The following is a 12,513-nucleotide window of genomic DNA, read 5'->3' as shown; positions in this document are numbered from 1 at the left end:
GTCCAACAAGGACTAACAATGGAAGCGCTCAAAGGCCTACGACTGCACTTAGACCTTGCATGACTTGATTCAACTTTGCCACCTTCCTATCAGGGGCCACACAGTGAAAGTTCACAAATAGAGATAAAAAATAAGGGACATCAAATGTTACCAAGAAGAAGATATATGAAAAAACAGCCTGGGTATAACTGGTAATAACACTGAAAGAACCATGCTACATGGGAATCACTAGTTCAAGTTTTCAATTTATAGAAACAGAAGAACAGGAAGAAACAGAGTTAATATTCTGGAACATGATGTCTAGTGGATTTATACACTACAAATATCAAAGCCAATGAAGAATTAGATTTTTCTTCCTTCTGATAGAAAGGATGAACTGTGATTATTCCAATGATATGCTTCTCTTTATTCTGTGCAGATAGCCAAGGACAAGTTTAGATCATAGGAAGGAGTAGAAATAATGATTTTTAAACCATTTCCCATTTTTGTATATCTTTTTAAATATAGGCAAAGATCTACATTGTTAATTTTTGGTTCCTATTGGAAGGGTTTCTTTTTTTAAGACTATATAACCTAAACGTTTACACTAACTGTGGCCCAGCACTACTTCCTAAGCCTTTTTTTTGCACTTGTACATCTAACAATAGGATATTTGGTATTCATCAATGGCACTGACATTCTGGATACATTTGCAAAAAGAAAAAAAGCAGCTTCTTGTCATCAAGAATAACTGAAGGAACAATTTGAATATTCCCTCCTAACTGTCAAATCCTCAGTAAACTGTCACTCTCTTAACAAGGCTGTCTTGGGAAAGATCTGAATTTGCAAAGATCTCCGGTTGGGGCATGTAATTACAGCATTTTGAAAGGTGTGATATTTTAGAATAGTTGCTCTGAAAACAAAATTTTTTTTAAGCAAATACTATGTGTGGCTAAATACAGTTGCATCTTCTAGTGGACACAAAATAGTTCTGTTTGATGCTTCTGTCCATGGACCTGATCATGCAGCCATTACTCAGACATGCAAAGCATGAAAGATCCAGCACCAAATGAGTTCCTAATTCTATCATTTTGTTGCTTCAAGTCTACTATGTATTTTAGTTATATTTGGAGTAAGACACTTTTTTTTATAATGGATGTGGAAGTCATGTTGCTTTGACACATGCATGTCAATATGATAAACCATCTACTTTCCTTTTCCTTGGAATTAGTTCACTGTAAAATGCAGTATCCTGACACAAAAGCATACTCTGATTTTTGCCTGTGTTTTGGAAATATAGAACATTTTTAAACTGAGGTGAAGCTTACAAATATTTAATGCAAAACTCCCAAACTGTTGCATTGTTACTGCAATGTTATGATTGGGAGCTTATCCCCAGAAGAGTCAGAAATTAAAAAACATTGATTTCCAAAGAAATCAGTGTTTTACATTGCAAAAATATCTCCACTCATTTAAATGGTAGGAAAACAGTGATTCATTTTGACATCTGAAAATCAATATTTCCTAGCTTTTTTCTTAACCAACAGAATCCACTAATAAGCAAGCAAGTTCAAAGCTTACTTCCTCGCAGCTCAAAAATCTCTCCAATCAGCATGAAACACGGCTCAGCAAGAGCATCTCGTTTACCATCCACATCATCTCCATTGTCTGACAGGTCACTATCCTCTTCTGTCTCCTCCTAAAAGAGCAATACAGGTACAGTATGGAAGAGAGTTGTTAAGGGATATTAGTTTTAGAGCTCATTTCCCTCCCACTACTTAGTTCATGAACCTAAACCACCTCTCATTTGTAATGGTGCAAAATACTAATAATTCTGTTTTTCCTATGATTTGGTTTTGGTCTTGATAGCTAAGAAATGTACTCTAAATGTATGGAGTCTTTTCCAAGGAGCTGTATAAATAGTACAGATCTCAAACAGCTCCAGTATATCATTTTGAAAACAGTAATGAAGAGAAATATTCCTAGCCTAACATATTTGAAGAACCCGAGGAATGACCTAGAATGGAAAAAAGTTACATAATGAGAACATTTCCTCTAGAAATTACAAATCAAGGAATAAAGTGAAAAAACTCTTTTTTAACAAGTGAACATGTAACATTCAGCAAGGTTTAATGGGTGTTTGTTCAGGTAAAATAACAGCAAATATGTCTAGACTGTGCCATTGAGCAATAGCTGAGCTGTAGCATATGCTGAAAGCTTGGGCTGTTTCGGCAGAAGCACTGGTCTGGGATCCATTCACAATGGCCTTCCCTCAACTTTTTTGAAACAAAAGAAAAGGAATAAAGAAAAAAATTATGTTCTGCTTTCTCCATCCCCTTCCATCATTCTTTCCTTCTATCTTACAGGCTGGTAAAACGAAGGTAGCTGGGAGACTAAGGGAATTAGCCAGCTGAGTTCACCAGCGGAGGAGGGCAGGGAGGCAGGGCTGCATGCTGGGTTTTTTTTTCCCTATTTCTTAACTTGGAAGTAATCTACAAGGAAGGACCTGCAATGGGAGGAAAACAGCCTGTTGTTAACACCACTGCTAGCTCTTCCTCTGCCTGCCCCTTGACCCTGAAATACTTCCACCCAGGCCCTGGTCTCAACTTGCTGGGAATGCAGCCTGCATGTCCCTACTGAGGAAAGCCAGCAAGAGGAACCAGTGCATAGAGTACTGGGAATAAACAGGAAGAACTGGAAGTGCTAGTACATAAAATAAATTATTACTTAACTGGCATTACAGAGACTTGGTGTGAAATGTCTCATAACTAGAATATTGGTCAAGAGGTGTATAGCTTGTTCAGGAAGGACAGGAAGAGTAAAAAGGGAGGTGGTGTTGCATTATACATCAAGAATATATATACTTGTCCTGAGGTCCAGAGGGAGGTGAGAGGCAGACCAGTTGAAAGTCTCTGGCTAAAGATAAAAGGGACAAAAAATAGCAGTGATGTCATGGTAGGAGTCTACTATATGCCTCCAAATCAGAAAAAGCAGGTGAATGGGGCATTTATAGATTAAATAACAGAAATATCTAAATCACCAGGTAGTAATGTGAGGCTTTAACTACATAGATATCAGTTGGAAAAGTAATATGGCAAAAAACAAAAGTTCCAGTAAGTTCTTGGAGTGTATTGGGGACAACTTTTTGTTTCAGACAGTGGAAGAAATAACCAGGCAAACAGCCATTTTAGACTTGATTCTGATGAACAGGAATTGGTTGCAAATTGGAATTGGTTGATTCTGATGAACAGGAATTGGTTGCAAATCTGAAGGTAGAAGTCAATTTGGGTGAAAGTGATCATGAAATGATAGGTTTCATGATTCTAAGGAAAGGATGGAAGATGTGAGAGAAGAAGAATATGGAAAATAGACTTCAAAAAAACCAGACTTTAACAAACTCAGAGAACTGGTAGGTAAGGTCCCAGGGGAAGAAAATCTAAGGACTAAAAGGATTCAGGAGGGCTACCAGTTTCTCAAGGAGAAAATATTAAAGGCACAACAGCAAACTATCCCAGTGCAAAGGAAAGATAGAAAGAAAGAACAGTAAGAGGCCAATATGGCTCCATCAGGAGCTCTTTAATTACCAGAAAATCAAAAGGGAATCCTACAAAAAGTTGAAACATGGATGAACTGCTGAGGAGGAGTATAAGAGTAGCTCAAGCATATGGAGCAAATAGTGCCTCTGAAGCCTTTGATCTTCCTGAGACCCTTCCAAATCATAGATTCATAGATATTTAGGTCAGAAGGGACCATTATGATCATCTAGTCTGACCTCCTGCACAACGCAGGCCACAGAATTTCACCCACCACTCCTACAAAAAAAAACCTCACACCTATATCTGTGCTATTGAAATCCTCAAATCGTAGTTTAAAGACTTCAAGGAGCAGAGAATCCTCCAGCAAGTGACCCGTGCCCCATGCTACAGAGGAAGGCGAAAAACCTCCAGGGCCTCTTCCAATCTGCCCCGGAGGAAAATTCCTTCCCGACCCCAAATATGGTGATCAGCTAAACCCTGAGCATATGGGCAAGATTCATCAACCAGATACTACAGAAAATTCTTTCCTGGGTAACTCGGATCTCACCCCATCTAATAGCCTATCACAGGCCATTGGGCCTATTTACCATGAATACTTAATTACCAAAACCATGTTATCCCATCATACCATCTCCTCCATAAACTTATCGAGTTTAATCTTAAAGCCAGATAGATCTTTTGCCCCCACTGCTTCCCTTGGAAGGCTATTCCAAAACTTCACTCCTCTGATGGTTAAAAACCTTCATCTAATTTCTAGTCTAAATTTCCTAGTGGCCAGTTTATATCCATTTGTTCTTGTGTCCACATTGGTACTGAGCTTAAATAATTCCTCTCCCTCTCTGGTATTTATCCCTCTGATATATTTATAGAGAGCAATCATATCTCCCCTCAACTTTCTTTTAGTTAGGCTAAACAAGCCAAGCTCCCTGAGCCTCCTTTCATAAGGCAAGTTTTCCATTCCTCGGATCATCCTAATAGCCCTTCTCTGTACCTGTTCCAGTTTGAATTCATCCTTCTTAAACATGGGAGACCAGAACTGCACACCGTATTCCAGGTGAGGTCTCACCAGTGCCTTGAATAATGGTACTAAAACTTCCTTATCCCTACTGGAAGTACCTCTCCTGATGCATCCCAAGACCGCATTAGTTTTTTTCACAGTCATAGCACATTGGCGGCTCATAGTCATCCTATGATCAACCAATACTCCAAGGTCCTTTTCCGCCTCCGTTACTTCTAATTGATGCGTCTTGTTATTAATCCCTAAATGCATGACCTTACACTTCTCACTATTAAATTTCATCCTATTACTATTACTCCAGTTTACAAGGTCATCCAGATCCTCCTGTAGGGTATCCCTGTCCTTCTCTAAATTGGCAATACCTCCCAGCTTTGTATCATCTGCAAACTTTATTAGCACACTCCCACTTTTTGTGCCAAGGTCAGTAATAAAAAGATTAAATAAGATTGGTCCCAAAACCGATCTTTGAGGAACTCCACTGGTAACCTCCCTCCAGCCTGACAATTCACCTTTCAGTAGGACCTGTTGTAGTCTCCCCTTTAACCAATTCCTTATCCACCTTTCAATTTTCCTATTGATCCCCATCTTATCCAATTTAACTAATAATTCCCCATGTGGCACGGTATCAAATGCCTTACTAAAATCTAGGTAAATTAGATCCACTGCATTTCCTTTGTCTAAAAAATCTGTTACTTTCTCAAAGAAGGAGATCAGGTTGGTTTGGCACGATCTACCTTTTGTAAAACCATGTTGTATTTTGTCCCATTTACCATTGACTTCAATGTCCTTAACTACCTTCTCCTTCAAAATTTTTTCCAAGACCTTGCATACTACAGATGTCAAACTAACAGGCCTATAATTACCCAGATCACTTTTTTTCCCTTTCTTAAAAATAGGAACTGTGTTAGCAATTCTCCAATCATATGGTACAACCCCTGAGTTTACAGATTCATTAAAAATTCTTGCTAATGGGCTTGCAATTTCTTGTGCCAATTCCTTTAATATTCTTGGATGAAGATTATCTGGGCCCCCCGATTTAGTCCCATTAAGCTGTTTGAGTTTCGCTTCTACCTCAAATATGGTAATGTCTACCTCCATATCCTCATTCCCATTTGTCATGCTACCATTATCCCTAAGATCCTCTTTAGTCTTATTAAAGACTGAGGCAAAGTATTTGTTTAGATATTGGGCCATGTCTAGATTATCCTTGACCTCCACTCCATCCTCAGTGTTTAACGGTCCCACTTCTTCTTTCTTTGTTTTCTTCTTATTTATATGACTATAGAACCTTTTACTATTGGTTTTAATTCCCTTTGCAAGGTCCAACTCTACTTGACTTTTAGCCTGTCTCACTTTATCCCTACGTGTTCTGACCTCAATAAGGTAGCTTTCCTTGCTGATCCCTCCCTTCTTCCACTCCCTATATGCTTTCTGCTTTTTCTTAATCACCTCTCTGAGATGCTTGCTCATCCAGCTTGGTCTACAACTCCTGCCTATGAATTTTTTCCCCTTACCTGGGATGCAGGCTTCCGATAGCTTCTGCAGCTTTGATTTAAAATAATCCCAGGCCCCCTCTACGTTTAGATCCATAAATTCTTCAGTCCAATCCACTTCCCTAACTAATTTCCTTAATTTTTGAAAGTCAGCCCTTTTGAAATCAAAAACCCTAGTTGCAGATTTATTTTTATTAATCCTTCCGTTCAGTTTGAACTGAATTAGCTCATGATCACTTGAGCCAAGATTATCCCCTACAACCATTTCTTCTATGAGGTCCTCACTACTCACCAAAACCAAATCTAAAATGGCATCCCCTCTAGTTGGTTCAACAACTACTTGCTGAAGGAATCCATCAGCTATCGCATCTAGGAAAATCTGAGCTCTATTATTATTACTAGCAATCGTCCTCCAGTCTCTATCTGGGAAGTTAAAGTCTCCCATGATCACACAGTTTCCTTTAGTATTTACTTTATTGAACACATTAAAAAGGGCTCTATCCATATCCAAATTAGATCCCGGCAGTCTATAGCACACCCCAAGCACTATCCCAGGGGAGGCTCTAATGGTTTTCTTGCCCAATTTAATTTTTGCCCAGACAGACTCAGTCATATCCATTTCATCGCTTCTTATTTCTTTACATTCTATCTCATCATTGATATACAATGCTACTCCACCACCTTTACCTTTATTTCGGTCTTTCCTAAACAGCACATACCCTTCAATACCTGTAGTCCAGTCATGACTACTATTCCACCATGTTTCTGTTATCCCTATAATATCTGGTTTCACTTCCTGCACCAGTAGCTCTAGTCCCTTCATTTTGTTACCTAGGCTCCTCGCATTAGTGTACAAACATCTTAATTTTTGCTGTTTGGCCTCACTCACATTCTGTATCCTATTAGGCACGGTCATTTTATTACCAGTATAACCTATTAGACTTGTATCTACACTGCCCTTCCTCCTACCCATGGCTGTATCCTCTCTTGCTTCATTTTCTTTCCTCTCAATGCTAAATTCTGGCGTGGAGATTACCTGGACATCTCCCAACCATCTCCCCCTAATTCCTAGTTTAAAGCTCTCTTAATTGTCCCAGCCTCCATCCTAGAAGTCTATTTCCTTCCCTACTCAGATGAAGTCCATCCCGAGAGAACTTTCCTCTATCCATGAATGCCTCCCAGTGGCCATACATCCCAAAGCCCTCCTTATAGCACCACTGCCTAAGCCATCTGTTGATAGTCATAATCTTGTCACACCTTTGTTGTCCTTCTCTAGGAACAGGCAGAATCCCACTAAAGATCACCCGAGCCTCAATTTCCTTAAGCATCTTCCCCAGCCTAGCATAGTGTCCCTTAATACTTTCCAGCGAGAATCTAGCCATATCATTTGGTCCCACATGAAGGATAATTAGGGGATTCTTTCCTGCTCCCTTTAGAATCCTTTTCAACCTCAGGTCTACATCCCATATCTTAGCACCTGGAAGACAGCACACCCTCCTATTCTCTGGATCAGCTCTGGTTACAGGCCTATCTATTCTTCTCAGTAAAGAGTCCCCAATCACATAGACCTGTCTTTTCCTAGTGACGGTGCTATTCTCCAGTCTATCCCCTGTTCCCTCTGGCTGCAAGTTCTTTCCATTCCTATTCTCCCTTGTAATCCTCTTTAACACATCCTGTATCCTCCTGGGGCTCATATTTGGTGTAATCTCCATTAACTCTTCCCCTTTTCCTATAGGACTAGCCGCTTTTCTCTTCTTCCTTGCCCTTCCACCTTCAGTGACTACCTGCTGAGCCCCTTCTTCATTTTCCAACTCTGCAAACCTATTCTTGAGCTCTATTTCTCCTTCACTAGCTCGTCTTTTCCTCTGCCTGGTCCTTCACCACCTTCCCAAAAGGTGTAAAGTATTATTCAAGGCAAGTGGGTTCTCATACAGTAAGTTTATATACACACACACACAAGATGGAAGGAGAAAGAGATTTAAGTAACAGGGGAGAAGGAAGGCAGGAACATAACAGGGAATGAGAGAGGAAGAGAAATGAGGGAGTGGAAAAAGAACAGAGACTGAAAAAAAACGGAGGAAAAGACAAAGCAAAAGATACACCAAGATAGAATCATAGAAATGGAGGGCTGGAAGGGGCCTTGATAAGTCATCAAGTCCAACCTCCTGTTACGTTCCTGCCTTCCTTCTCCCCGTTCCTTAAATCTCTTTCTCCTTCCATCTTGTGTGTGTGTGTATAAACTTACTGTACGAGAACCCACTTGCCTTGAATAATACTTTACACCTTTTGGGAAGGTGGTGATTTGGAAGGGTCTCAGGAAGATCAGAGGTTTCAGAGGCACTATTTAGCTATGCAATGACCACTGCCTCAGAGATTCAGACCTACCTGCATTCACTGTTGGAGGTAATGAATTGATCTTTTCAACCCCACAGAGTATTTATTCTGAGTTAGGGAGTGCTCTGGCTCTGTTCTGAAGCACAGAGAAGCTGTGGTAAAGGCATCCATGGAGCTGCCCTGGTGAGTGCATGCACAGCACAATCCTAGCTCCTCTTCCACTGCCACACAGTAGAAAGAGTGCAGTTTGGTTGCTTGGGGGCAGGATTGGAGGAGCCTGTGCAGGATAGTGGTAGTGATCATTATCCCTCACATATTGCAGAGCCAGCTAAGGGCTCCCTGCACATTCCTGTGTATCAGGGAGCAAAGGTGGAGCCAAAAGGGGGAAACAAGAGAAACAGGTCTGTCAGCTCTGCCTCCAAACCAATCTATCAGCCTTTGAAGCGAGTACATTGGAACAGTGAGGGTTACACTGCCAAGTAAGGAACCGACAGTCATTAGATGTCTTCTCTGGAGGAGGGGAGACAGGACATTCTTAGAAGAGGAGCACTGAGCTCTGGCATTTCCTCCCCCCATGGTCTGTGGATCTAACAATTTCACGGCACATTGTAAAGCCTGTTTCTCTGAGCGGTTTTCTGATGGGGTGACTTCAGCAGTGTAAGGGAGGAGGAGGAGATAATTTGTTGTTGATTGATGTTGATACGTAGTAACAGTGGCATTTAGTGAGGGTTTAAGTGCTTAGATTATGATCTGTATGATTTATAGTACAGTACAGCCACATAGGACAAAACCATCATAGAATCATAGAATATCAGGGTTGGAAGGGACCTCAGGAGGTCATCTAGTCCAACCCCCTGCTCAAAGCAGGACCGATCCCCAACTAAATCATCCCAGCCAGGGCTTTGTCAAGCCTGACCTGAAAAACTTCTTAGGAAAGAGATTCCACCACCTCCCTAGGTAACGCATTCCAGTGTTTCACCACCCTTCTAGTGAAAAAGTTTTTCCTAATATCCAACCTAAACCTCCCCCACTGCAACTTGAGACCATTACTCCTTGTTCTGTCATCTGCCACCACTGAGAACAGTCTAGATCCATCCTCTTTGGAACCCCCTTTCAGGTAGTTGAAAGCAGCTATCAAATCCCCCCTCATTCTTCTCTTCCGCAGACTAAACAATCCCAGTTCCCTCAGCCTCTCCTCATAAGTCATGTGTTCCAGTCCCCTAATCATTTTTGTTGTCCTCCGCTGGACGTTTTCCAATTTTTCCACATCCTTCTTGTAGTGTGGGGCCCAAAACTGGACACAGTACTCCAGATGAGGCCTCACCAATGTCAAATAGAGGGGAACGATCACATCCCTCGATCTGCTGGCAATGCCCCTACTTATACATCCTAAAATGCCATTGGCCTTCTTGGCAACAAGGGCACACTGTTGACTCATATCCAGCTTCTAGTCCACTGTAACTCCTAGGTCCTTTTCTGAAGAACTGCCGCCTAGCCATTCAGTCCCTAGTCTGTAGCGGTGCATGGGATTCTTCCGTCCTAAGTGCAGGACTCTGCACTTGTCCTTGTTGAACCTCATCAGATTTCTTTCTGAAGAGCATATAAGCACATTTTATAAAATTTATAAATTGAAAGAAGCAAAAATAAATCTAAAGATGGTATAAGAAAAAAATATTTAACTTTTGCCCTAGCCACATATTAAGCTCTTCTCTGCCACATGTAAAAGAACTACATGAATGGTATGAAAGAGGGACATACGGTGAGGAAGATCAGGGCCAATGAATTTGGATCTCTTATTTCTGGTTGTCTAATTTCAATATTACACAGAAGAAAACAACATTCATAAAAGGTATATACAAAAAATTACATGGAGGATGTGGAGAAGCAGAACAAAAGAAAAGCCTTTGTATCAAAGGAATACCTCTCCCCACTCCAGTCTGGGTTTCACTATCACAAGACAGCTGAGATACCCCTGGACAGCTCTACAAAGGCTTTATATTTAAGCATTTGAAAGGTCAGAAATTTTGCTAGCAAAAAGTGTCCCAGGCTGTGTACATTTCATTGACTTGGAATATGCAGTCTATACACTTGTCTATATTATATATTTTCCACAGAGATAAAACCAGTGGTGAGCTGGAGCCGGTTCGCACCGGTTCGCTAGAACCGATTATTATATTTAGAAGCCCCTTTAGAACTGGTTGTTCCGCGAGGGACAACCGGTTCTAAAAGGGCTTCTAAATTTAACTGGCCAAAAGTGGCACCTTAAGTGCCGACTCCATGGGTGCTCCAGCCCTGGAGCACCCAAGGGGAAAATTTGGTGGGTGCAGAGCACCTACCGGCAGCTCCCCACCTCACCCCCAGCCCCAGCCCATCTCACCTCCGCTCCACCTCCGCCTCCTCCCCTGAACGCGCCGCCCTGCTCTGCTTCTCCACCCCCCCAGGCTTCCCGCAAATCAGCTGTTCGTGTGGGAAGTTGGGGCAGGCTGAGAAGCAGGCGGCGGCTTCCCGCTCAGGCCCAGGGAGGCGGAGGTGAGCTGGGATGGGGGGCGTGAGGAGGGCCGCCCGTGCCACAGCAGGTAACCCGGGGGGGGGCACACAGGGGAACCGCTCCCCACCCCAGCTCACCTCCGCCACCCTCGGCCTGAGCGGGATGCTGCCACCTGCTTCTCAGCCCTCCCAGGCTTCCCTCCGAACAGCTGATTCGCGGGAAGCCGGGGGAGGGGGCGGAGAAGCAGAGTGGGGCGGTGCATTCAGGGGTGGAGGCAGAGTGGAGGTGAGCTGGGGCCGGGCGTGGGGTGGGGAGCTGCCGGTGGGTGCTCTGCACCTACCAAATTTTCCCCGTGGGTGCTCCAGCCCCGGAGAACCCAGGAAGTCGGCGCCTAAGGCGCCACTTTTTATGTGATCAGTGGGGGAGTGGCCACTCCCCCTGCTCCCCCCTAGCTATGCTCCCTCGCCCTAGGAGCCAGAGGAGCCTGCCGGATGCTTTCTGGGAGCTGCCCCAGGTAAGCACCGCCGGGACTCCCCACTTCGCCCCCCGGCAGATGCCTCTGGCTCTTAGGGGCGGGGTGGGCACTCACAACGGTGGCCCACGAGACCCTCCTGTCCGGTTCTGGGGGCAGTCAGGGGACAGGGGAGGGGGTGGATGGGGCACGGGTCCTGGGGGGGGGGCAATGACCCCCTTGTGGGGTGAGGAGGGAACCCGTTGTTAAGATTTTGGTAGCTCATCACTGGATAAAACATGTTTTATTAGCAAACTGCATTAAATTTAGTAGAGAGCTTTAATATCTCACCATTGACTTGCTTACAGTAAACTGAACAGCATCTTCGCAAACACCCTCCAATATTAACTACCATTCAAAAGTGTTGTATTAGCAGCTTATATTGGACAAATAATTAAATCTAGGAAAATTACTTTTCTACCACTCACCTCTTGATGAGAAAAGAAATCACCAGGAAGTCTTTCCAGAAATGATGAGAGTGAAAAAGCAGATTTCTTTCCTTGCACATCAATAACTTTGAGGTGCTCAGGGGAAGGGCTCAGAAAGGCATAAAGTGCTTCGCTCTGACATAGTCTTTCATCAGAAAGCAGCTTCTGTGGAGAAAACAGAATGAAGACTATTCACAACATATCAATTAAATATGAATTATTTAAGCAATAAGGTGCAACAGACTCTTCGGTATTGCTGATTAATACACTAATCAGGTGCACAGTGAGACTAGCATTAGTGAATAAGGGGAGTGTCTGAATTGGTTTTAAAACATTATTTATTTAAAAGCGGAAAATTAAAAGGACTATAAAAATGGCATTGTGGAGTTCCAAGCTTATGGTCTCACAATCACTCTGAAATCAAACTGATATACCACTAGAGAGATGGCTTTTCTAAATGCCAATGCCACAAGTTCAACATGGGATCTGAAACTCAAGATGTATTCTTTTGGGCTTCAGAGTAACAGCCGTGTTAGTCTGTATTCGCAAAAAGAAAAGGAGGACTTGTGGCACCTTAGAGACTAACCAGTTTATTTGAGCATAAGCTTTCGTGAGCTACAGCTCGATGAAGTGAGCTGTAGCTCACGAAAGCTTATGCTCAAATAAATTGGTTAGTCTCTAAGGTGCCACAAGTACTCCTTTTCTTTTGGGCTTGTACATCACCCC

At 42.7% G+C, this 12,513-nt stretch overlaps 1 protein-coding gene across 3 annotated transcripts in view; it reads right to left on the bottom strand.

Annotated features, from left to right (window-relative positions):
- Positions 1–12,513, bottom strand: part of SNX25 (sorting nexin 25) — a 147,038-nt gene that overhangs the window by 8,523 nt on the left and 126,002 nt on the right. For all 3 annotated transcript variants that reach the window (XM_084626143.1, XM_084626141.1, XM_084626142.1), the window contains 2 exons: positions 11,788–11,952; positions 1,561–1,678 (listed from right to left, as the gene is read on the bottom strand). In XM_084626143.1, coding sequence (XP_084482269.1) covers positions 1,561–1,678; positions 11,788–11,952 — 283 coding nt within the window. The remainder of the gene's footprint in view (positions 1–1,560; positions 1,679–11,787; positions 11,953–12,513) is intronic.

Source organism: Lepidochelys olivacea (genome assembly GCF_965140295.1).
Source record: "Lepidochelys olivacea isolate rLepOli2 genome assembly, chromosome: 4".
Taxonomy (NCBI): domain Eukaryota; kingdom Metazoa; phylum Chordata; order Testudines; family Cheloniidae; genus Lepidochelys; species Lepidochelys olivacea.
The sequence above is the reverse complement of the archived record's forward strand: the minus strand, read 5'-3'. Positions and strand labels throughout refer to the sequence as shown.